This window comes from Bubalus bubalis, chromosome 12 (assembly GCF_019923935.1).
Source record: "Bubalus bubalis isolate 160015118507 breed Murrah chromosome 12, NDDB_SH_1, whole genome shotgun sequence".
In the NCBI taxonomy this organism is placed as follows: Eukaryota; Metazoa; Chordata; class Mammalia; order Artiodactyla; family Bovidae; genus Bubalus; species Bubalus bubalis.
In genome coordinates, this window is record NC_059168.1 from 103,687,444 (window position 1) to 103,712,704 (window position 25,261).

The 25,261-nt window shown below is 58.4% G+C and overlaps 1 protein-coding gene across 2 annotated transcripts; it reads left to right on the forward strand.

Annotated features, from left to right (window-relative positions):
- The first annotated feature begins 123 nt into the window (after window positions 1-123).
- STKLD1 (serine/threonine kinase like domain containing 1) lies at window positions 124-25,170 on the forward strand. 2 transcript variants are annotated; one of them, XM_045162333.1, is made up of 19 exons: window positions 124-372; window positions 6,878-6,964; window positions 8,958-9,002; window positions 10,269-10,343; window positions 11,067-11,168; window positions 13,922-13,992; window positions 14,651-14,766; window positions 16,931-17,049; window positions 17,504-17,667; window positions 18,150-18,280; window positions 18,947-19,030; window positions 20,484-20,600; window positions 21,655-21,795; window positions 22,518-22,646; window positions 23,182-23,310; window positions 23,382-23,510; window positions 24,551-24,691; window positions 24,848-24,927; window positions 25,049-25,170. In XM_045162333.1, the coding sequence occupies exons 1-19, from the start codon at window positions 208-210 to the stop codon at window positions 25,124-25,126; spliced, it is 2,103 nt and encodes a 700-aa protein (XP_045018268.1). In that variant the 5' UTR covers window positions 124-207; the 3' UTR covers window positions 25,127-25,170. The 2 variants fall into 2 exon arrangements, with proteins under 2 accessions (XP_045018268.1, XP_045018269.1); XM_045162334.1 differs by having other exon boundaries at window positions 18,180-18,280.
- The last annotated feature ends 91 nt before the right edge of the window (window positions 25,171-25,261 follow it).

The following is a 25,261-nucleotide window of genomic DNA, read 5'->3' on the forward strand; positions in this document are numbered from 1 at the left end:
GGCCGCGCCGCGGGGCCCGCCCCGGCCGCGCCTTAAAGGGGCCGCGCGCGGCCCACCGCACCCAGGCCCCGCCCTCCCCGCCGCGTTCAGGCCCCGCCCTCCCCGCGCGAGGCCCCGCCCCTGAGGGCCGGCCTCCGGAAAGGACGCAGCTGCCGGCGCGGTTCAGGCAGAGAGGGCCCGGGTCGGCAAGCGAGCTCGCGGGGGCTGATGGGTGCCCCCCGGGTGGGGGATGGGCGAACACCGGACGCGGACCACACTGCGCATGCTCAGTCCAGGGTCCGACTGCGGCTCGGGCCAGAGGTGCACCCCAGTGCCCCGCGGAGGGGCAGGGAGGCCGAGTCTTCCCCTGAAGACACTATGGAAAAGTACCAGGTGCCGAGCGGTCCCCTGGCGAATAGGCGGGGACGACGAGGGGCCGATGGTCAGGCCCGAGCCCAGGACCCGGCTCTGTGGCCACTGCCCCCAGCTCCTACCGGTTTAACGGTTACAGTCCCTGTGGCCCCCAAGGCTTCCCTGGTGGCTCAGCTGGTCAAGAATCCGCCCCGTACTGCGAGGGACCCCGGCTCGATCGGTGGGTGGGGAAGATCCCCTGGAGTAGGGCACGGCAATCCACTCCAGTATTCTTGGCTGGAGAATCCCACGGACAGAGGAGCCTGGTGGGCTACCGTCCACGGGGGCTGCAAAGTGCTGGACACGACTGAGCAACTAAGCACAGCACACCTGAAAAGCCGCCCTGCTTCCACGTCTGACCCCAGGGAGGCAAGGTGCCCATGTTGAGCCAGTGTTTGCCTCTAGCTCATAGGGGACCTCCTGGGTGTCCCTTGCCCCTCTACATTGGGTTTCCCCCTCTCTAAAATGACGGATGAAATTAAGGCCTCTCCAGTCTGAATATCAGTTCAGTTCAGTTCAGTCGCTCAGTCGTGTCCAACGCTTTGCGACCCCATGAATCCCAGCACGCCAGGCCTCCCTGTCCATCACCAACTCCCGGAGTTCACCCAGACTCACGTCCATCGAGTCCGTGATGCCATCCAGCCATCTCATCCTCTGTCGTCCCCTTCTCCTTCTGCCCCCAATCCCTCCCAGCATCAGAGTCTTTTCCAATGAGTCAACTCTTCGCATGAGGTGGCCAAAGTACTGGAGTTTCAGCTTTAGCATCATTCCTTCCAAAGAAATCCCAGGGCTGATCTCCTTCAGAATGGACTGGTTGGCTCTCCTTGCAGTCCAAGGGACTCTCAAGAGTCTTCTCCAACACCACAGTTCAAAAGCATCAATGCTTCGGCACTCAACCTTCTTCACAGTCCAACTCTCACATCCATACATGACCACTGGAAAAACCATAGCCTTGACTAGATGGACCTTTGTTGGCAAAGTAATGTCTCTGCTTTTGAATATGCTATCTAGGGTGGTCATAACTTTCCTTCCAAGGAGTAAGCGTCTTTTAATTTCATGGCTGCGATCACCGTCTGCAGTGATTTTGGAGCCCCAAAACATAAAGTCTGCCACTGTTTCCACTGTTTCCCCTGTTTCCCCATCTATTTCCCATGAAGTGATGGGACTGGATGCCATGATCTTCGTTTTCTGAATGTTGAGCCTTAAGCCAACTTTTTCACTCTCCACTTTCACTTTCATCAAGAGGCCTTTTACTTCCTCTTCACTTTCTGCCATAAGGGTGGTGTCATCTGCATATCTGAGGTTATTGATATTTCTCCCGGCAATCTTGATTCCAGCTTGTGCTTCTTCCAGCCCAGTGTTTCTCATGATGTACTCTGCATATAAGTTAAATAAGCAGGGTGACAATATACAGCCTTGACGTACTCCTTTTCCTATTTGGAACCAGTCTGTTGTTCCATGTCCAGTTCTAACTGTTGCTTCCTGACCTGCATATAGGTTTCTCAAGAGGCAGGTCAGGTGGTCTGGTATTCCCATCTCTTTCAGAATTTTCCACAGTTTATTGTGATCCACACAGTCAAAGGCTTTGGCATAGTCAATAAAGCAGAAATGGATGTTTTTCTGGAACTCTCTTGCTTTTTCCATGCTAGAAAACAACCTCATCCTTTTCTCCCCACAGGTCCATGCGCTTCAGCTCCTGCAAACCCTAGAACATTCAGAATTCAACATCTGCAGCCCTCAGGCTCCTAAGACACCCTGTCAGTAGTCCCTAGCTGGGGGAGACTGGGCCTTTTCCAGGGCTTGTGAAAATGTTTAGGGCCTAAAAAATTCACAAAACAAAAGGAAAGTTGGAAAATAAAGAGAAATGAATGTTTCAGTTCAGTTCAGTCGCTCAGTTGTGTGCAACTCTTTGCAACCCCATGGACTGCAGCCTGCCAGGCCTCCCTGTCCATCACCAACTCCCGGAGCTTGTTCAGACTCATGTCCATCGAGTCGGTGATGCCATCCAAACAACTCATCCTCTGTCGTCCCCTTCTGCCGCCTTCAATCTTTCCCATCCTCTGTCGTCCCCTTCTGCCGCCTTCAATCTTTCCCAGCATCAGGTCAGTTCTTCACATCAGCTGCCCAAAGTATAGGAGCTTCAGCTTCAGCATCAGTCCTTCCAATAAATATTCGGGACTGATTTCCTTTAGGATTGACTGGTTGGATGAGCTTGCAATCCAAGGGACTCTCAAGAGTCTTCTCCAGCACCACAGTTCAAAAGCATCAATTCCGTGCTCAGCTTTCTTTATGGTCCAACTCTCACATCCATACATGACTACTGGAAAAATCATATCTTTGACTAGATGGGGGATTCCCTGTAGCTCAGTTGGTAAAGAATCTTCCTGCAACGGCATGAGACCCCAGTTTGATTCCTGGGTTGGGAAGATCTGTTGGAGAAGAAATAGGCTACCCATTCCAGTATTCTTGGGCTTCCCTGGTGGCTCAGCTGGTAAAGAATCCACCTGGAATTCAGGAGATCTGGGTTTGATCCCCGGGTTGGGAAGATTGCCTGGAGAAGGGAAAGGCCCCCCACTCCAGTGTTCTGGCCTGGAGAATTCCATGGACGGTATAGTCCATTGGATTGCAAAGAGTCAGACATGACTGAGCCACTTTCACTTTGACTAGATGGACCTTTGTTGGCAAAGTAATGTGTCTGCTTTTTAATATGCTGCCTAGGTTTGTCATAGTTTTTCTTCCAAGGAGCAAGTGTCTTTTAATTTCATGGCTGCAGTCACCATCTGCAGTGATTTTGGAGCCCCCAAAAATAAAGTCTCTCACTGTTTCTATTGTTTCCCCATCTGTTTGCCATGAACTGATGGGACGGATGCCATAATCTTAGTTTTCTGAATGTTGAATTTTAAACCAGTTTTTTCACTCTCCTCTTTCACTTTCATCAAGAGGCTCTTTAGTTCCTCTTCGCTTTCTGCAATAAGGGTGGTGTCATCTGCATATCTGCGGCTGTTGATATTTCTCCTGGCAAACTTGATTCCAGCTTGTGCTTCTTCCAGCCCAGCGTTTCACATGAAGTACTCTGCATATAAGTTAAATAAGCAGGGTGACAATATGCAGCCTTGACGTACTCCTTTCTCAATTTGGTTCTAGTTCATTGTTCCAATCCGGTTCTAACCATTGCTTCTCGACCTGCACACAGATTTCTCAGGAGGCAGGTCAGGTGGTCTGGTATTCCCGTCTCTTGAGTAATTTTTCACAGTTTGTTTTGATCCACACAGTTAAAGGCTTTAGTGTAGTCAATGAAACAGAAGTATATGTTTTTCTGGAATTCTCTGGCTTTTTCGGTGATCCGACAAATGTTAGCAATTTGATCTCTGGTTCCTCTGCCTTTTCTAAATCCAGCTTGAACATCTGAAAGTTCTCAGTTCACATACTGTCAAAGCCTAGCTTGGAGAATTTTGAACATCACTTTGCTAGCATGTGAGATAAGTGCAATTGTGTGGTAGTCTGAACATTCTTTGGCATTATCTTTCTTTGGGATTGGAACAAGAACTGACCTTTTCCAGTCCTGTAGCCACTGCTGAGTTTTCCAAATTTGCTGGCATATTGAGTGCAGCACTTTCACAGCATCATGTTTTAGGATTTGAAATAGCTCAGCTGGAATTCTATCACCTCTACTAGCTTTGTTTGTAGTGATGCTACGTAAGGCCCACTTGACTTCGCATTCCAGGATGTCTGGCTCTAGATGAGTGATTGCACCATTGTGGTTATCTGGGTCATGAAGATCTTTTTTCTTTAGTTCTTCTGTGTATTCTTGTCTCCTTAATATCTTCTGCTTCTGTTAGGTCCATACTGTTTCTGTCCTATATTGTGCCCACCTTTGCATGAAATGTCCCCTCGGTATCTCTCACTTTCTTGAAGAGATCTCCAGTCTTTCCCATTCTATTGTTTTCCTCTATTTCCTCGCATTTATCAGTTGGGAAGGCTTTCTTCCCTCTCCTTACTAGTCTTTGGAACTCTGCATTCTGATGGCTGTATCTTTCCTTTTCTCCTTTCCCTTTTGCTTCTCTTCTTTTCACAGCTGTTTGTAAGGCCTCCTCAGACAGCCATTTGAATGTTTCAGTTCAGTTCAGTTCAGTTCAGTTGCTCAGTCATGTCCAACTCTTTGCGACCCCATGAATTGCAGCACGCCAGGCCTCCCTGTCCATCACCAACCCCTGGAGTTCACTCAAACTCATGTCCATCGAGTCAGTGATGCCATCCAGCCATCTCATCCTCTGTCGTCCCCTTCTCCTCCTGCCCCCAATCCCTCCCAGCATCAGAGTCTTTTCCAATGAGTCAACTCTTCGCATGAGGTGGCCAAAGTACTGGAGTTTCAGCTTTAGCATCATTCCTTCCAAAGAAATCCCAGGGCTGAGCTCCTTCAGAATGGACTGGTTGGCTCTCCTTGCAGTCCAAGGGACTCTCAAGAGTCTTCTCCAACACCACAGTTCAAAAGCATCAATGCTTCGGCACTCAGCCTTCTTCACAGTCCAACTCTCACATCCATACATGACCACTGGAAAAACCATAGCCTTGACTAGACGAACTTTTGTTGGCAAAGTAATGTCTCTGCTTTTGAATATGCTATCTAGGGTGGTCATAACTTAACTTCCAAGGAGTAAGCGTCTTTTAATTTCATGGCTGCGATCACCATCTGTAGTGATTTTGGAGCCCCAAAACATAAAGTCTGACACTGTTTCCACTGTTTCCCCATCTATTTCCCATGAAGTGATGGGACCGGATGCCATGATCTTCGTTTTCTGAATGTTGAGCTTTAAGCCAACTTTTTCACTCTCCTCTTTCACTTTCATCAAGAGGCTCTTTAGTTCTTCACTTTCTGCCATAAGGGTGGTGTCATCTGCCTATCTGAGGTTATTGATATTTCTCCCGGCAATCTTGATTCCAGCTTGTGCTTCTTCCAGCCCAGTGTTTCTCATGATGTACTCTGCATATAAGTTAAATAAGCAGGGTGACAATATACAGCCTTGACGAACTCCTTTTCCTATTTGGAACCAGTCTGTTGTTCCATGTCCAGTTCTAACTGTTGCTTCCTGACCTGCATATAGGTTTCTCAAGAGGCAGGTCAGGTGGTCTGGTATTCCCATCTCTTTCAGAATTTTCCACAGTTTATTGTGATCCACACAGTCAAAGGCTTTGGCATAATCAATAAAGCAGAAATGGATGTTTTTCTGGAACTCTCTTGGTTTTTCGATGATCCAGTGGATTTTGGCAATTTGATCTCTGGTTCCTCTGCCTTTTCTAAAACCAGCTTGAACATTCACGCTGTTCACAGAAGTTCACGGTTCACGTATTGCTGAAGCCTGGCTTGGAGAATTTTGAGCATTACTTTGCTATTGTGTGAGATGAGTGCATTTGAATGTTTACCAAATGCATAAGATGTCCACTTTATTAAATGTTAGAGTCAGTCTTTGTAAAAAGATTCGTTAATCTGACAATGATTTGTTAAGTTAGGTTTTGCTCACTTTGTGAGAATCCCCTTTTGTGTTGGAGCGACAGGGGAAGGGGTGGTCGGGGGTGGGGAGTGAGCCGGTGGTAAAGCAGAGGAGTTTCTGGGTGACCAGAGAATTTTAAAAACAAATTTACTTTTTAAGAGGAAAAAAAAGCCTTGATCTGAGACACGTGTGCGTTTTACTGTTTCATTTGCCTGCTGAGAGTGCCTGAGTGTGAGCCTTCTTGCAGGGGCATGAGTTGCTCAGGTCTCCACCCCGTCAGAACCCTAAAACTTCTCTGGACTCTGAGGGCCCATAGACTGAGGGCCCCACCACCTGGACGAACTCCTCTGCCTCCCGCAGCACCCTGTCCTTCATCCTCTGAGGAATGTGCTCGGGCCACCCAGCCTCATGCGTCCACGCACCATCTCTGGAGTCAGACTCCCGACTTCCAGTTCAGGCCAGGCCCTCTGAGATACTGGTGCTGTACCTTTGGGCAAGGACCCGGCTCCTGGTGTCTCAGTTTCCTCCAGTCTAAATGAGGAGATAAGCAACAGTGCCACCTGTGTGGGCGGCTGTAAAGCGCTTGGCACATGCCAGGCTCACATGGGGCCATGGCTTATGATTGCACCAATTATGGACCAGTTACTTTCTTGTTCGGTGGCTCAGTTTGGAGGTGGCCGCTGGAAGCTGGGATCCTAAGAGGCTACAGCGAGTGAAGAAACCCTGTGCCCCAGGGAGGTGCTGGCTCTCGGACGCCTGGCTGGTCCTAACCACAGATTGGAGAAGGGGCCTGGGGTGGTGGACGGAGCTCCAGAATCGGCCCCTGAGAGACGGGCTCAGGTTCTGCCTTTGCAGGCCTCCTCAGCCTTCTGGGTCATTGCCTTCTTTGCCAGCCCACGAAGAAAGTTAGGAGGACCGGAACAGACCCTGGAGGTGGGCACACTCTGGGAAGTGCAAAGACGGGTACGTTTTCCTGAAAGCTTCTCTTTTGCTGGCAGATTTTGCACTGGCTGAATCCTGGGGCTTTGGGGGTGAACCTCGTGGTAGAGGAGACAAAAACCAAAGTAAAACGAGTGATAAAGCAGGTAAGGAGCCATGCCTGAGGCACTCCAGTGGGGCCAGCGCCCCAGACACACACGGACCTCCCCCACCCTAGAGGAAGGCTTCCTCATACGACAGCCGGGTTCCTGTCTGCCAGCAGTCCTGGAGGCAATCCAGGGGTGGCGAGAGGCTGCGGGGGGAGCTGTGGGGGTGGTATGAGGCTCCTTGGGGTTCCCTGGAGACTCAACTCTTCCACCTTGATGGGGAAGGAATACTCATGTTTATTCCAGCAGCAACCACCACCATACTCCCCATTTACGTGGAGATGGTGCCAGGCATCCTTGTCATCTTATTTAACTGCCCACCAACTCAACAAAGTGGGACCAATGAGCCCTTATCCTTAGCCAAGGATAAGGAGGCTGGTTGGCATCACCGACTCAATGGACATGAGCTTGAATAAGCTCCAGGAGTTGGCGATGGACAGGGAGGCCCGGTATCCTACAGCCCATGGGGTTGCAAAGAGTCGGACATGACTGAGCGACTGAGCTGAACTGAACTGAAGGAGGCTGGCTGGGGAGTAGGGGCAGGGACTTGCCCAAGGTCACACAAGTTTAAGGGCAGGTCACCAACCCTGGGCCCTTCCCCTACCTCCTCACCAGGGCTGGCACGGCAGGGTGGAGTGCGCACTGCAGGGGGATGTGTAGTGTGCACCTTGGCATGTCCAAGCCCAGGTGGCCCAGAAGAATGGAGGGTCTAGGCCAGAGCTTTGCTGCTGGCTGCTGCCAACACCCTTCCGCTCTGCCAGACTTCCTGTCTCTGCAGCAGTTCCCCTGAGGCAGGCAGGCTGGGAATGCGTACAAGCCTCCTGCTCCTTTGTGGGCTGGCTTCCAGGACTGACCCCCCAGCTATCCACTCAGGACAACAAGCGCTAAAATTTTCTTGATTTTTCACTCTGTATAAGCAACTCTGATGGGGCTTCTCTGGTGACTCAGTGGTAAAGAATCCACCTTTATAGGAGACTTGAGTTCGATCCCTGAGTTGGGAAGATCCCCTGGGGGAGGAAATGGCAGCCCACTCCAGTATTCTTTCCTGGGAAATCCCATGGACAGAGGAGCCTGGCGGGCTCCATGGGGTCTATAGGGTCACAAAGGGTCACAAACAACTTAGTGACCAAACAACAATAAGCAACCCTGATAAACAATCTTACAGTTAATTTTTTTTTGAGGATCCATGGTCTCCTTGGGACAAATTCCTAGAGGTGGGATTTCCAGGTCAAAAAGAGGTGATAATTTTAAAGCTCTCAGCATGTTTTTGGCCAAAATGACTTAAGCATGAGCCCCTGAGCAGAAGAAAGGGATGCACAGGGCGCCTGTTTCAGGGTCTTCGCACGGGTCTGAGAACCACTCTCCAACTGCAGTTTCATCTGTGGTCAGCTGATTACAGGAGTTCTCCACTGGTAAATCTTACGAGCGGAAGTTCTGGGTGAGGATCTGGTAAGATGTGGGGACAGTGTGCACCCACAGTCGTTGCCACCAAGGATGGTGCAGAGTCGAAGCTGGTGCTGCTCTGCCCGGCACCTGCCTCTCTCTGCACACGTTCCCCAGCAGCCACGTCCAGCGCCGGGGACAGCCCTCCCGGCCCGAGTGAGAAACGCAGGATAAGGCTGACACTTTGCCAAGCTCCTTGGCTCTCGGGGCGACACACTGTTTTCCTCCCGGCTTTCGAGATGGCCTGAAAATGGTTAATGATGCTTTGAAGTGTATGTTATGCTGTCCTAAACTTATCCTTGCAATAGGAGCAAAGATGATCTCACTGCTTAAAGTATTTCTGGATCCGTCCCTTAGAACCTCTCCAGGCCCATCTGGTGCTGTGTGGTGGGTTACGAATGATAGGAGCTTGGCACCCCTGGCGAATGATGGCGGTGGTGGCGGTGACGATGGCAGTGACTGGGATCTTGATGCTGGTGGTGGTGGGTGGGAGTCTTGACGGGGGTGCTCACTGCGTGTAGACCGACCGAGCTCTCTTGTGCTGCTCTAGGTGGAGTGCATTGATGAGCATCAGGCCAACGAGGCCCTGGAGGAGGTAACTCTCTGGGGGATCACCTCTCCAGAGGATGTGATGCAGGACGCACAGAGCCTGTTCTGTACCCGCCTGTGGAGTGAAGGGTGGAAGCTGCTGGGGGCTTGGAGAGTCAGGACCAGCTCTTGGCTGGTGCTGTGGAGCCAGATCCCCCATGTCATGAAGGGAGTCTGTGCCCCAAACATTTATTTCTAAATCCAGGTGCCGACAACTTAGAATACACATTCTCAGAGAAGATTACCTTTAAATGTTGGCTGGGTCCCTAGGCTGTTCTACCAATAACCATCTTTTAAAAGATCTTTTTCTTTAATTATGAAAGTATCAGTTACAACAGAAAATTTGGAAAATAGAGTATTGTCTAACAAAGAAAATGTAAACTCGTTTACATTCCTTAGATCTGCCTGTCGGCACTGACAGTAACATCCTGGTTTAGAATAAGAGCAGAAACAGCTGCGTATGCTTCAGTTTGCTGGGCAAAGGCTCTGAGTTGTTTTCTCTGCTCTTCTTGGATTTTACACGAAGCTAAATGTCTCCCCTTCCATCTAGTGGCCACCCGTTTCTCTTCTTTCTGGAATCACCAGCTTTTGAGCTTTACCAGCAGCTATTCCGTCCACAACGTGTCTGAGGCACAGTGGTGGACCCAGGCCACATTCATGGAAGAAAGAAGTGGGGGGCCATCCCGTACCCCACCAAGCATCACAGCCCTCCTGCCCAACTCCCTCCCACATCCTGCTAGGCCACTGCCTTTCACACCCAACCCGCCATCATGAGCAGCTGTCCATCTGGCTCCAAGTTGCTAAGGGAGCCACTTCTGCCGCCTCACTGCGATTGTTCTCAAAGCACTTGGAGCTCAGGGCAGGGGCCTGGGAACTCTAGTGCCCACAGCCAGGAGGCCAGGGGGCCAGGGCACAGCAGTACCCTCCTCCCTTCGGCCACACCCCTTCCTCCAGATATCCTGGACTCTGCTTGTTTCCGGGGGGCCAGCATTCTGCCGGCATCGGCTCACCTGGTCCTCCTGTCACCCCACGAGGCAGGTAACATGGGTACTGCTCTCTCCAGATGGGGCTGGGCGGCTCGGAGAGGTCGCGGAGCCTGTCCCCAGCCACACAGCACAGCCAGTACATCCTGGAGACAGGACTCACCCTGGGCCATCTGGCTCCTAACCTCCGGGCCGCCGGCCCTCCCGGGACCCTGCCCCTGCCCTGGGCGGAGGAGCTGGCTGAGATGCGGTCTTCCCCACACTTCCACCTCGTCTGCCCTTGTCCACAGCTGATGCCACTGCTGAAGCTTCAGCACGCCCACATCTCCATCTACCAGGAGCTCTTCATCATGTGGAACAGTGAGGTGGGTCAGAGCCGGCCCCGTGGACTCGGCGGGCACAGAGGGCCCCCCACCCCGCCGATTGTAACCCTGTGAGCGCCCATAGCAGGACCTCTGCAAGGCACCCCCTGGCTCTGCACCCTCCGGGTCATGCGGGGCTTCTGGGCAGCATCTTACCTGGGACCCTACAGCCTCTGCGTGGGGCTCATTATCCCACTTTCCAGGAGAAGGCTGGGAGAAACCAGCTGGCAACAACACAGTGTCTCTCAAGTCTGGGCCTGGCAGCCCCTAAGCCCTGTGCTGGGTCCCGGTGGCCATCTGACTCCTCGTCTTTCCAGGGACCCCGAGGCCTGCCTGCTGGTTACTCCAGATGGGGTTGAGCTAGGGGCTGCTGGGTCCCATCAGGCGAGGCCCCTTAGAGGGAGGAGTGGGTCTCAGCTGAGCCCTAAGGGATGAAGGTGCCAGGGCCCCAGGCGCCGTGGCCTGCGTGTGCCGTGGTGGACTCATGCACCTTTAAGAAAAGCCCAAGTGGGGCAGGAGCGGGGAGCCACTCGGGATGGGCCGTGTCCACCCCCTGGGGGACGGGGGCAGTGCTGCCGTAGCCACCGCCGGTGGTGGCCTGGGGAAGGAAGGTCCTGGAGCAGTGATGGCCCAGGAGGTCCCAGGCCTGGGCTGCCGGGGGCCTGAACTTGGCACCTGGCTAAGGGGTCCAGGCGGGACCCGGCTAAGGGGCTGCGTCCTCAGCAGATCTCCTCTCTGTTCCTCTGCCTGGTGATGGAGTACCACAAGGAAAGCTTCCAGAATGTCATTGAGAAGAACAGGGCGGCAAAGACAGCCATAGACTCCGAGGTAAGACAGACTGTTGGGGATGCCAGGCCTGGGGCCCACCTGCACCTTGTGAGGCCCCACAGCGGGGGCAGAGGGGCACCGGCAGAGCAGGGGGCACGCACCACTGGAGCCCAGGCTCATTTCTTCCGACGCTTATGAATGAAGGTATTTGCCTACCGTAATGTACTCAGGGAGAAGGCAATGGCACCCCACTCCAGTACTCTTGCCTGGAAAATCCCATGGGCGGAGGAGCCTGGTAGGCTGCAGTCCATGGGGTCATGAAGAGTCAGACACAACTGAGCGACTTCACTTTCACTTTTCACTTTGATGTATTGGAGAAGGAAATGGCAACCCACTCCAGTGTTCTTGCCTGGAGAGTCCCAGGGATGGGGGAGCCTGGTGGGCCGCCGTCTATGGGGTCACACAGAGTCGGACACGACTGAAGCGACTTAGCAGTAGCAGCAATAATGTGCACAGATCTTAAGTGTAGAGCGGGCTGAATTTTGCATGGGCAGACACTCCATCCCCGCCTCCCATGAGGTCAGAGTGCTCCTGGCCCTCCAGAGGCCCCCAGCTGGTGCCCAGGGCCTGACTGCCGCCTCCGGAGATCCTCTGCCTGTCCCTGAAGTTCCCACAGATGGGCTCGGACAGCATGACATTCGCTTGTGTCTGGTTTCTCCTGTTTGTCCTGGTGCTTAGATTTACTCACCTGTGAGGGTGTCAGGTGACTCACGCCTGACTCACACCAGGTGATGCTTCTGAACTGTGGTGCTGGAGAAGACTCTTGAGAGAGCCTTGGAGATCAAACCACTCAATCCTTAAGGAAATCAGTCCCAAATATTTATTGGAAGGACTGATGCTGAAGCTGAAGCTCCAATACTTTGGCCGCCTGATGCAAAGAACTGACCTGATGCTGGGAAAGATTGGAGGCAGGAGGAGAGGGGACGACAGAGGATGAGATGGCTGGATGGCATCACCAACTCGATGGACATGAGTTTGCATAAACTCCGGGAGTTGGTGATGGACAAGGAGGCCTGGTGTGCTGCAGTCCATGGGGTCGCAAAGAGTCGGACACGAATGAGCAACTGAACTGAATTGAGTGTGTCAGGAGAGCACGCCTGTCCACGGCCAGGCACGGCTCCATCGGATGGTTGCATCTCCATTGTGCACCCGGTCCAGGGCTGTGAGCATCTGCATTGCTTCCAGTTTGGGGCTGTTGTGAGCGAGGGCATGTGTCTGATGGACCGAAATATCCGTTTCCTGGGGGAGTCCCCCAGCGTGGAGTTGCCAGGTCACAGAGTGGCTGCGTGTGCTGCTGTGGCCAGCATCCCCAGTCTCCGGGATGGCTAGTCGACTTGGTGTTGACCCTCAAGTTGCAGCCCTCGGGCTCTGCATCCTGGCCCACCCTGCTCCGTGTCAGTCTTCTTCTTTTTAGTGTCTCTTCACGTGGCTGCATAGGGTCTTAGTAGCGGCTGGCGGGATCTTCGGTCTTCGCCCAGGGCTCGCGGGATCTTCGGTCTTCACTTGGGCATGCGCGATCTCTAGCTGTGCTGTGTGAACTCTCGCTTGTGGTCTATGGGAGCTCATTCCCGACCAGGGATCAAACCCACACCCCCAGCATTGGGTGCCCAGAGTCCTAACCACAGGACGCCAGGGAAGCCGCAGACTTGTTAGTTTTAATTAAGAATCGCGTTTCGGCCTCACTGACTTTGAGCGCGGGCACGGCGAGCACTTCGTGGCCGTTTGGATGTCTCCTTTGGTGTCTGTTCAGGCCCTGGCCCGTTTAAACACGGGGCCATCCGTCTTACTGATCCGTACAAACGGACAAACGGTGTCTGTATTCTGGACACGGTGCCCAGGTGTCTCCTAGTCTGCGGCCGCCGGCTCACTTTCTTAGCTGTCACGAGCTGCGGTTCATCAGTGTTTCTCTGGTTGGTGCCTTCTGAGCCTTCAGGGCAGCTGTTCTTGGCCCAGGATTAGGATAATATTTTGCTCCGTTGTCCTCAGACTGGATCTATCTCGCTTTCACATTTAGGCCTGTGACCCATACCACATGACCTCTGTTCTGTGGGCCTCTGGGAACCGTCTCCCTGCTGGTGGTGTGTGGGTGGTGGTGGGGTGTTCCGAGGGGTACCCGGCTCCTCTCCCAAGGTGGGCCTCGAGACAGGCTCAGAGTGGGTTTCAAACTTCCTGTTTGTAGAACCCTGTCAAGCACAGGATGTTCTCAGAACCCCAGTAAGGAGATCAGAGGCACTCTACTCAGGGGCCTGGGGTCAGGAAGTCTGAGGTCCTGCCCCTCGGCCCCTCTCGAGCACCCTGGGTGGGGTCCAGGATCCCAAGGAACATGGTGTGAAAACCACTGTCCTAGAAACCACATGGATCTTGTGGCTGACACAAACTGCTTCCAGAATGTTCTCAGGGCTCTTTTCACTAATGACCTGGACACGGAAGTCCCAAGTGAGAGCTGAACACTCAGCATCTCTGGTACCCTCGAGGGGTGGGTGCAGGTAGAGCTGGAACCCAGGGACAAGAGCGTGGGGCTGGAACCCAGGGCCTTGCAACTGACGAGGTCTTGCTGTCCTGAGAGCCCCCACACAGCCCTCAGCAGAAGCTCCCGCGCTGGCTCTGAGCTGTTGGCCACTGGCTTCAGGCCCATCTCGACCCACAGGGTGGGAACGGGCCGTGACCTCACGGGCTGCGCTGAGCAGCCCCCGAGCTGCCTGTGAAGGGCAGGCACTTGCTGGCCCCCCATCCCGGCATCTCTTTCTCCCCAGTGGCTGCAGAACATGCTAGGCCAGGCGCTGGACGCGCTGGACTACCTGCACCACTTGGACGTCATCCACAGGTGAGTGGGTGGCCAGGCCCCTCCCGGGGCTGGCACCTCCCAGGGCAGCGTCCACCAGGGGCAGGCCCATGGGAGGGAGGGGCAGCCAGACGAGGGTGGGCCCTACTCCTCCCGGAGCACCTCCCAGACTCAGAGGGAGTGCCACGCCCTCCACGACCCTCCCCAGGCACACAAGGGGCGGGAGGTTCTAAAGTGCAAGGAAAGCAGCAGATAGCAGCACCCGTGGCCTCCGGGCCCTCCCAGGCCGAGCTTTCGACCCTGGGAGTCGCAGCAGCAGCGCAGCTGCACGCTCGAGTCACCATTGGAAGGACCCGCCCGTGGGTGAAGGAGAGAAAACCATGTGAACCAATACAGGCAGGGAGCGCTTGCAATCCTGTTACAGTCACGGATGGGAAGCCAGGCCCCAAACGAGCTCTCAGCTGAGATCTAGAAGGCTGCCAGTGGAGGGACTGCAGGCGGATTGCCCGTTTCCCTGCTCGTAGTTGCCTCGTTTTCCCCATTTACACTTACGAGAAGTGGTATTTTAAAAGTGGTCCCAACAGGGCATTTACTGAGGCGGGTGGAGAAGGGGTGGGGGCCCTAGGTGTGGCGGGAGTGGAGGGTTTGCAGACGTAGCCCCGCCGGGCAGCAGGTGGAAGGGCACGCCTCTCGGTTGCAGGAACCTCAAGCCCTCCAACATCGCCCTTGTCAACAACGCCCACTGCAAACTGCAGGACCTGAGCTCCAGCACGCTCATGACCGACAAGGCCAAGTGGAACGTCCGGGCGGAGGAAGGTGGCTGGCCACCCCGGCCGGGGGCAGCAGTGGCTGGGAGCAGCGGGGGCCATCCCCTCGAGGGGGGTCCAAGGGCAGGGGCCACTCTAGGAGCTGGAACAGGGCAACAGCAAACCTCCCCTTGCTCAGAAGGTCCCCAGAGACCGGCCCCCACCCCAGACTTCTGTGGACTCCACAGAGACCCCCTTGCTTGGGCTGTAACCGAGCAGGGTGCAACCAAGCGGTGGGGCACACGCAGGGTCCAGAAGACACTCAGAGATGCTCCCCTTCATGGAGGGGAGGGAGGTCTCCGAAGGAAGGAAGGGGAGGGAAGCGCGGGGAGCCTGGTGGACACCGGGCACTAGCTCGGGTTGTATTTGTTTATATGTGGCCATGTGGGGTCTTCATCGCTGCACGGGCTTCCTCCAGTTCCAGACGGGGGTGCTGCTCTCTAAATGCGGTGCGCCGGCTTCTCACTGCGGGGGCTTCTCTTGTTGCGGAGCACAGGCTCTAGGCACACGGGCTTCAGCTGTTGGGGCCTGCGGGCCCTGGAGCGTGCAGGCTTCATGAGCTGCGACTCACAGGCTCCAGAACTCGGGCTCCGTAGTTGTGGTACCCAGGCTTGGTTGCTCCGCAGCCTGTGGGGTCTTCCCAGACCAGAAATTGAACCGGTATTCCCTGCACTGGCAGAGTTCTTATCTACTGCACCACCAGGGAAGCCCCTTGGGTTGGATTTCTTTACTGAGCCTCAGAGTAACCCAGGAGATGGTAGAGGTGAGGAGTCAGAGAGATGTTTCTATCCTCTGAAAAGACCACAGGGCAAAGGCAGCTGGGCTTCAAGCCTCACAGCTATCAGGGCGGTGAGAGGAGAGGGCGGCTCTCCACGGGAGAACGGCAGAATCCTGGGCTGGCAGGTGCTGGCGGCACGCTGCCCGTGGTGGGCGGGTGGACGGGCATGCAGACAGGTGGATGGACGGGTGGGTGGACGGACATGCAGACAGGAGGATGGACGGGCGGGTGGGTGGGTGGACGGACATGCAGACAGATGGATGGACGGGCGGGTGGGTGGACGGACATGCAGACAGGTGGATGGACGGGCGGGTGGGTGGGTGGACGGACATGCAGACAGGAGGATGGACGGGCGGGTGGACGGACATGCAGACAGGTGGATGGACGGGTGGACATGCAGACAGGTGGATGGACGGGCGGGTGGACGGACATGCAGACAGGAGGATGGACGGGCGGGTGGACGGACATGCAGACAGGAGGATGGACGGGTGGGCGGACGGACATGCAGACAGGAGGATGGACGGGTGGACATGCAGACAGGTGGATGGACGGGTGGACATGCAGACAGGAGGATGGACGGGTGGGCGGACGGACATGCAGACAGGAGGATGGACGGGTGGACATGCAGACAGGTGGATGGACGGGTGGGTGGACGGACATGCAGACAGGTGGATGGACGGGCGGGTGGACGGACATGCAGACAGGTGGATGGACGGGTGGGTGGACGGACATGCAGACAGGTGGATGGACGGGCGGGCGGACGGACATGCAGACAGGAGGATGGACGGGCGGGTGGACGGACATGCAGACAGGTGGATGGACGGGTGGGTGGACGGACATGCAGACAGGAGGATGGACGGGCGGGCGGGTGGACATGCAGACAGGAGGATGGACGGGCGGGTGGGCGGGCAGGTGCATGGATAGGCCGGTCTGCTGGCAGTATAAATGGCAGGGGTCCTTGGAGCCCCCCTTTACTCTGTCTGGGCAGCGGGGGTCCAGAAAGGCAGGGGTGCCCGAGATGGGTCAGGCCCTGAGAGCCAGACGGGGACCCTGCTCTGCTGGCTCCCCGTTTGGGCTTCAAGTTGGGAAACTGGAAAGGGACCTAGAGCTTTGCCTCGAGGTCCTGACACGCAGAGGCGATGCTGAGTGAGCGCACGGTCTCAGCCTTCCTGGAGACACCCCGTCCGAACGTTCCTGCAGCCACCGTGGGACTCAGGGGTGCACACGGCCGGCCTGGTGGGCCCCAGCCTCGCGGGCTAGGATCTTACTGACCCAGGGCCTTGGACAGCGTGTCTCTCCCTCCCCCAAGGAGAGTGACCAAGGGCCCATTTTCAAGCTGCTTGCTTCCCCGGGGAGCATGGGACTCATGCATGGCTCACCTCACTCCTGCCAACAGACCCCTTCCAGAAGTCCTGGATGGCGCCCGAAGCCCTCAGCTTCTCCTTCAGCCAGAAATCCGACATCTGGTCCCTGGGCTGCATCATCTTGGACATGGCCAGCTGCTCCTTCCTGGACGTGAGGGCCTCCCGCCCGCCCCCGCCCCTCAGCCCCCGGGAGCCCACCTTGGCCCTGAGAGGGGCGCACACCCCCATGGCATCCTCCCGCCGTGGGTGTGCCTGTGTGAAGCCCCCCGCGCTCCACCCCACTGGGCCCTCGTGTGGGGGCGATGCTGGTAACATGCCCACCTGGCCCCGCAGCAGCCCCTCGGGGACGAGATCCGCCGAGTTCAGGTGCGCTACCCGGCCCACCGTGGGGTCCCGGCCATGGAGGGAGGTTGTCCCCACTCCCTCCAGCCAGTGAGATGGCCACTGGCTTTTCTCCGTACCTGCATTTCTTCTTTGGACCAGAACTCCGGGGCACAGGTGGCTGGACCCCTTCCTGACAGCGGCGGCCACCGCAGCTCCCTCTGGCCGGGGTCAGGCCGCCTCCCTCCCGCAGGGAGAATATACACGGTCCTCTCTCCTCCTAGACGCTGGAAGCCATGCACCTGCGCAAGTCCATCCGGAGCTCCCCCGCCAGCCTGAGCGGCGTCCTGCGGACCATGGAGGAGAGGAAGGTCCCCGACGCGAAAACCTTCCAGGCCCTCTTGCCTCTGATGCTCCAGGCCGACCCCGCAGAGCGAGTCACCGTCAGGTGAGCTCAGGCTCCGGGGTCCCATCTCAGTCTTGTCTGCCACTGTCTTCCCCTCTCAATCTCTCAGCGGCTACTTGGGGTTTCAATGCCACAAAGTGCTTCATCCATGAACAATGGCTCCTCTGAGCTGGGCCGTCCCAAACTGCGGCCGCGTCTCTGAGCCCTGGCCCGACAGGGGCCATGGCCCCGGGCCCAGGAGCATGTTTGAATTCTAAGGTATTTTAAAGTCAGAAGAACAAAATGATCCATTCTGTGTTCTGTTCACCTTTACTGCAACACAGCCGGGAATTCCTTTTTTTTTCAGTCTACATTATGGAGGGAGGGGTCCACACGGGTGCGAGTGCTGGGTCCCTCCTGGACGGGATGTGCCGGGGCGCCTGCTGTGAGAGGTGCTTGCAAGGTGGGCTCCCACGGAAGGTGGGGGCCACGCGGCTGCCGGCGAGTGGGGCGTGGGCGCAGGCGGCGCTCTCTGCCCTCCCCAGGGACGTGATCCACGTCACCTCCGTGCGCAGCGACTTCCGGTCCTCCAGCATCGCCCTGGTTCTGCACCGGCAGGTGGTGCCCGAGTTCATCATCGACATGCTGCTCGAGAGCAACGTGGCCAGCATCTTCGGTGACCATGGGGGCCCCAGAGGCCAGCGCAGGGGGGCCCTGTGGCCTCTTTATAAAGCTGGGGGGTCCCGTGGACTGCTCCTCCTGTGCGGCTGGTGGGCTTGCCCCTCATCCATCCCAAGCGTTGCCCTGCTCAGTAGACCCCTCCACCTGCACCGGCCGGGGCCACACCTCTGCTTTTGTGTGGACGATGGGTCTGGAGGTCACCTTCGGTTCAGGCCTGGCTCCACCCTCCCACCCCGCTGCCCCTGGTGTGGGTGGGCCATTCACTCCCTTCTCCCCTTCAGTGGCCCCCTGCCTGGGCTACAAGGGACTCCCTCCCACCCACCTACCCCCAGTGGACCACCGCTGCCTCCCTTTGTGGGGAAGGGGCACCCCCTGTGTCCTTGCGGTCCAGTCTCCCCATCTCTTTGTCATGGGCTTTGGAGGCAGACAGCTGGGTCCAGTTGAAGCCCATCATCTGCTAACTGAGTGGCCTCAAGGGAGTCGCCCGAGTTGAACCCACTGGGTGGGCGCTGAGGCTGACCTTGGACTTTGGCCCGGTGGCTCTGCCCAGGAGGTGGGGATAAGGGCGTGGCGTCACGCCTGCTCACGTGTGTCTGTGTGGTGGGGGGCTCACAGATGGGCCCTGAGCCGAGACCTCCCCACACTGCCCTGTCCCCTGCAGAGGTCATGCAGAACTTCTCCAGCCGCCCTGAAGTCCAGCACAGGGCCCTGAAGAGGCTCCTGAGGATGCCTGAAGACCAGCTGGGTAGAGCCCCCGGCCCCAGCTCCACTCCGCCCCTGTACCCTTCCTGGGGAGCCCTACCTGCTCCAGTGCTCCTCACTGGACTCCTCTGAGGCCTGATCCGTCAGCATCCGCGGCTCCACCACCTGCTGGGAGCAGGAGCCTGGACTTCTCTTACTGAGCCAAGGGCGGCGGGCGGTGGATGGCTCGGGGTCAGAACCATCTCCTGTGGCCTCATTCCACCTGCTTTTCCTGGACGCTACACAGACACCCCACCTCTCTACCGTCCCTCTGGTCAGGCATCTGAGTGGCTGCTGATTTCCCAGGGTCATAACTGAGCTCATACGGACCACCTCGGGGTGTTTGTGAGCTCCATCTGCTTCTGTGTAGTAAAACCCCAGATGTGCAGGTCTGAGTACTTGACGTTTTCACAGACGCTGCTCACTGCCTGTACAGACGCACCAACCTACTCACCTCTCAAGAGTGCATCTCCGTCGAGTGTTAATACTAATACCGTTAATTCTACCAAAAGATGGTTTTGGAAGATCTGCATTCAACCTGTCTCTCCAGCCTGAATATTGCATGCATGCACCCATCCACCCACCATCAGCCCCTTCCATCCACTGTCCATTTGTCCATCATCCATCCATCCACCCACCATCCGTCTCCTCCACTCACTGTGCATTGTCCAGTATCCCCCTCCACCCACCCACCACCTGTCCCCTCCGTCCATTGTCCATCCTCCTCCTCCATCCACCCACCATCCATTTGTCCATCATCCATCCTTCCATAGCAGGCTATCCCAGTGGCTGGGCTGCACAGATCACAGAGGCCAAGCCCCAGCCCCCTCATGAGGCCATGGAGACCTCCCCTGGGCCATTTCCCTTCCCTCCTCCCTCCCCACGATCCCATCGAGCTGGGCTGTGGCCAGGACAAAGTCCATGGGCAAGGAGAGTCTGCTCCCGGGGAAGGTGAGGGCGGTGCTGGGTCCCTTCCGAAGGGGGTCTTGGTGGCCACCCCCACCTCAGGCACCTTGCCTGAAGACAGGCCGGCCACGACTCGGCTTCCTTGGCACCAGCACCTCTGACCTTGTCACTCTCACTACGGGGACACAGGCTGGGAGAGGGGACGGCAGTGGGAAGAGGCACAGCTGGGCCTGGACCCTGCCGCCATGGCCTGCTCCCCTCCCCGTGCTCGGCACAGGTCCCGGGCCGCCAAGCCGACAGTCTAAGGGGCCCGTAGACGTCCCCTCTGAGGGCAGCCGTAGCCAAGGGCGCTGGCGCTCTGGAGTCACACCAGCTGGGTTCTTCTGTCAGTGGAGGGTTGGCCTCGTAGAGCTGCTAGGATAGGAAGCCGGCTACAGCAGACCAGTGGCAGGCACTCCACACACCTGACGAACGGTGTCCGGCCACCCAGGGCCCACGCGTGACGCCCCCAACCCCCACCCCCCCCCACCTGCTCCTGTCCACCCACCCAGGTCTGCCGTGGCCGGCGGAGCTGGTGGAGCTGTTGCTCACCATCATGAAGCAGCACCAGAGGATCCTGGACATACAGCTGTGCGCCTGCGCCCTGCTGCTGCGCACCCTGGGCCGAGGTTGGCTTCCCCGGCCCCCCACACCCACCCTGGGCCCAGGTGGGCTCCCCCTACCCCGACACCCACCCTGGGCCCAGGTGGGCTCCCCCACCTCCCCGACACCCACCCTGGGCCCAGGTGGGCTCCCCCTACCCTGACACCCACCCTGGACCTGGGTGGGCTCCCCCTACCCCCTGACACCCACCCTGAGCCCAGGTGGGCTCCCCCCCCAACCCTCACCAGGTCCAGCCTTGGTGTCTGGACCCTTTGGGCGTTCTGCCACCCAACCTCACCCCAGGATGACGGCACAGTGTGGCCAGGAGACTGGGGCAGCACCCGGGGCCTGCCTGTGACCTGCTCTGGGGCCCTGGGCCAGCTCCTCCCTGGTCTGGCTGGTCTCCAGGCACGAAAGGAGGAGCTGGACTCGGGGGGTTCTGCAGTGTGACCACCCGCCCCACCCCAGGCAGGCTGGGCGGGGTCCTAGACGTGGGCTTCCAGGGGGGTCAGCTGAGGGGGTAAGCGAGAGAGGCTGGAGCCAACAGTCTGGGCTTCTCCTGGAGTCTTTAAACAAAGCTTTAAAATACCTGGCTTTTAAACTAGAATTATTTCACTACTTTTCTGAACTTTATTATTTAGGTTGAATTCCCATGTACGCTTTACTGCCCACTGTGATTAATGTCTACCCTGGCGTGGGCCCCCAGGCCACCCAGCAGGGCCCCCAGCCCCGCGGCCCTTGACTCGGTCACACAAGCACTTGTGGGGGCCTGCTCCGTGCCCCGACCTCAGCGTCCTCCCCCGACCTCAGCGTCCTCCCCCGACCTCAGCGTCCTCCCCCGACCTCAGCGTCCTCCCCCGACCTCAGCGTCCTCCCCCGACCTCAGCGCCCTCCCCTGACCTCAGCGTCCTCCCCCGACCTCAGCGCCCTCCCCTGACCTCAGCGTCCTCCCCCGACCTCAGCGTCCTCCCCCGACCTCAGCGTCCTCCCTCGACCTCAGCGTCCTCCCGCAATCATGGAGGCCCCCCTCCCCGAAGCCCCCAGCCTGGGGCAAACCCTCCTCTCTCGGGGCCCACGCAGCGCTGGCCCAGGACCCGGCGGCCACAGTAGCGGACACCGGCACCATAGCCGCTGTGCTGCTCAGCATCCTGCAGAGCCACCCCGCGGAGGAGCAGCTCCTGGCCATGGTCTACAGCCTGCTCACCATCGTGGCCAGCCAAGGTGGGTGCCACCTGGGCCGTCCTCGGGCACTGGGCACAGGGCGGGCGGCACCCGGCCCCTCCACGGGGGCACAGACACCGCCTCTGGCCGCCTTGCGCCCACGTGCGTCCCTCTGCCTACCCGCATGGGCCCTGCCAGGCAGTGACACCACTGTGGGCTTCAGGCTCCGGCCCCTCCGGCCCCTCCGGCCCCTCCGCCCGCCTCACAATGGCCACCGGCGAGTCCTGGCCGAGGGGTGGCGTGGGGGAGAAGGTCACCCCCTAGGGCCTTACCCAAGTTGACGCCCATCTGACCACTCACCTCTGCAAAGGGAAGCTGGGGCCCCAGAGAGCCCAGGCCCTCACCTGGTGCCTGCCCACACTAACTGGCCCGCCACAGTCCACTGACCTCACGGCGGGCAGTGAAAAGGGCTGCCATGCGCCTTCATGCTGGGACGACAGGCGTAAGTCAGGGCCGCTTGGCAATGTCCGCTCCCCACCCGAGAGAAAACACCTTGGAAGAGAAGCCCTGGAGGCTGGTCCCAGCCCAATGACGGGACGCGAGGTGCTGGAATGGTGGCCCGGGGGATGGACCGATAACACCCCTTTGTTTCCGAGCCCCACGCTGGGCGGAGGCTGGCCCAGAGCAGGCTCTAGTGACGAAGCACGCGTGAGATCGTGGTGCCCGAGGCCAGGAGGGGAGGGAGGGGCTCCCTGTGGCCTCACTCCAGGGCCCGCCCACAGGACTGGCCACAGATGAGCTGCAGAGGGCCCGGCTGTTTGAGGACATCCTGAAGCGCCTGGACAGCCTCCCCAGGAGCAGGGACATCTGTATCCACGGCCTGAGCCTGCTCTGGGCCCTGCTGGTAGATGGTGAGTGGGCACCCCTTCCCGCTGCTCCCTGAGCACCCGAGAGCTGGGAGAAAGGAAGGGGCAGACCCTGACCCTAGGCCCGCCATCCACCCACCCCAGGAGGCCCTCTGCTCGCACACATCAGGGGCTTCCCTGGTCTCACAGGTTGGCTCTAGCACTGGGCGACCTCTCTTGACTTTTGATTCAGAAAGGGGGACCCCCGCCGGCCAAATGGCTTCCTCTCCAGGTCCCACTTAGCCCTCCAGCACCTGGACAGTCATTTTCCCAAGGAGAAGAGGTCTCCCAGCCTTGGAGGGCCCTGAGCACAGCTGGGTGCAAGATGCCCCAAGCCTCCCCGTGGGGTCTGATGCCTGCCCAGACTTGCTGAGCAGGCTGGAATCGGCCCTCCCATTTCCCCATCTCAGAGGACAGCAGACCTGGAACCCCATAGCTCCTGCTATTCCTGTGGCAGGCGGGGCCAGGGACCATGCACACAGCAGGCACTTCTCCCCTCGCCGGGAAGCAGGCGACCCCTCCTCACCCCGTCCCGTTGCAGCTATCATTGTGAACAAGGCCCCCTTGGAGAGAGCCCCAGCTCTCGTCGCCGAGGTACTGGCCACCTTCCCCAGGGACGCGGAGGTGGCCGAAGCTGGCTGTGCGGTTCTGTGGCTGCTGTCCTTGCTGGGTGAGCAGCTGGGGGCCCAGGGCTGGAGAGCTGGCCGGGCCCTGGACACAGGCGTGCTGGCCCCTCCACAGGCTGCATCCAGGAGCAGGAGTGTGCGGAGGTGGTGGACCTGCTCCTGCAGAGCATACAGCTGCACCAGGACCGAGTCCTGCTAGTGAACAATGCCTACCGCGGGCTGGCCAGCCTCGCCAAGGTGTCCGGTGAGCCTGGATCCAACGGGGCTGCCGCTCTGAGGCGGAGGGGGGCGGGCTTCCCAGTGAAGCCTGCTGGTGGCCCACAGCACACACTCAAGGCAGGGAAAAGAGACACCCAGAGTCCCAGCACACAGGCGTCCTCTGGACCCACGTCACACTCGCTGGTGTGACCCTGTATCGTGACCACCTCCCCTGCCCAAGCACACGTGGTGTGAGCCGAGGTGCTCCTCCAGTCGTGGCTGTGAAGCCAGCGCAGCACACTGGGTCTGAACCCCCCGCCTGGGAGCCCTGGCTGTCCCTCAGCCCCCGGCCAGGCTCTGCGCCCGACTCAGGACCACAGCCCTCTAGGGATGCTTGGGGCCTGGAGTCCGGCCAAGGCTTCCAGCAGCGTGAGGGTGGTTCAGCCTGTGAAGTCTGGTCCGCTTGGATGCGCAGGCTAGATGGGGTGACCCTCGCTCCTGGAGAAGCTCTGGAGTGGGGCAGGGTCGCCCCTTTCTGATGCAGACAACTAGGCTGCAGGCCTGCCCCTACTCCGTCTGGGATCCCAGCAAACTGGGCGGGGACAGGGCCTGGAGCCCTGAGAGCAAAAGGCTCGTGGCTCAGCACACAGGAGCTGGGTCGTCAGAACCCAGTGAGCCACACCCGAGTCAGAGTCTGGGTTAGGGTTAGAGGATCTATCGACACCTTGGGGTGTCCACCTCCCCGGGACTCCAGAGGACCTGATGACACACGGCATCAGGAGCCGGGTCTAACCTGCCCTGACAGGCCTTCTCGCGTGGGGTGCTCCCCCGCCCCTCCGGCCTGGGAGACTGCTGGGGTGGAGAGACGGGTGCCCTCTGCCGGGGAACACCCCCAAGGTGCGCAGTGGTCAAGGCCTGACTGCTGCGGTCCCCGAGGCCACCGTGGTGTCCTCAGCCGGCTTAGGCTTGCTGCCCACAGCGCTCCGGGCTCTTGACAACCCCACAAACTCAGTATGGCTGTTCCCTGTCTCCTGGGGGACCCTGAGGCCCACCCATCAGGGAACGACCCCCCCCACCCCTGCCCAGAGCTGGCCGCCCTGCAGGTGGTGCTGCCCAGGGAGAGCGGCAGCGGCCTGGACCTCATCCAGGAGACGTACCAGCTGCACCGTGATGACCCAGAGGTGGTGGAGAGTGTGTGCCTGCTGCTGGCCCATTTGGCCACCTACAGTGAGGACCCCGGCTCGTGGCCGTCACTGACTGGGGGTGGGCGGGAACGTGCTGGGCCAGGCACTGTGCTCCTGAGTCCCAAGGGTTCTCACTGAGCCCTGAAGGGTCGGGGCCCGGCCCTCTCGCGCCGGCCTCAGGACCATCCTCTGCCCGCAGAGGAGATCCTGTCTGAGCTGGAGTCCAGCGGCATCCAGCCCCTGGTTGCGGAGATCCATGGACGCTTCACCTCCAGCCTGGTGAGCGCCGGTGGGCCCTCCCTGCTTCATCGCATGGCCCCGCCGGGGCTGTGGGACACCCCACAGGGCAGGGGCAGCGCCCAGACACCATCCAGGACAGCTGAGCCCCTTTTCCTTGCAGGAGCTCGTTTCTTACGTAGCCAGCGTGCTCCACGGACTGGAGGCGGCCGCCCAGCCCAGCTCCGAGGGCGGCCTGTAGATGCATCCTGGGGGCCGCCCGGCCCTCCTCTGCCCCTCGACCTGTACCTGAAGGGGCGCCCAGTGCCACGGGCGTCTCCTGGTGGGCAGGGGGGCAGAAGAGGTGGGACCCAGCTGTCCTCTCAGACACGGGGCC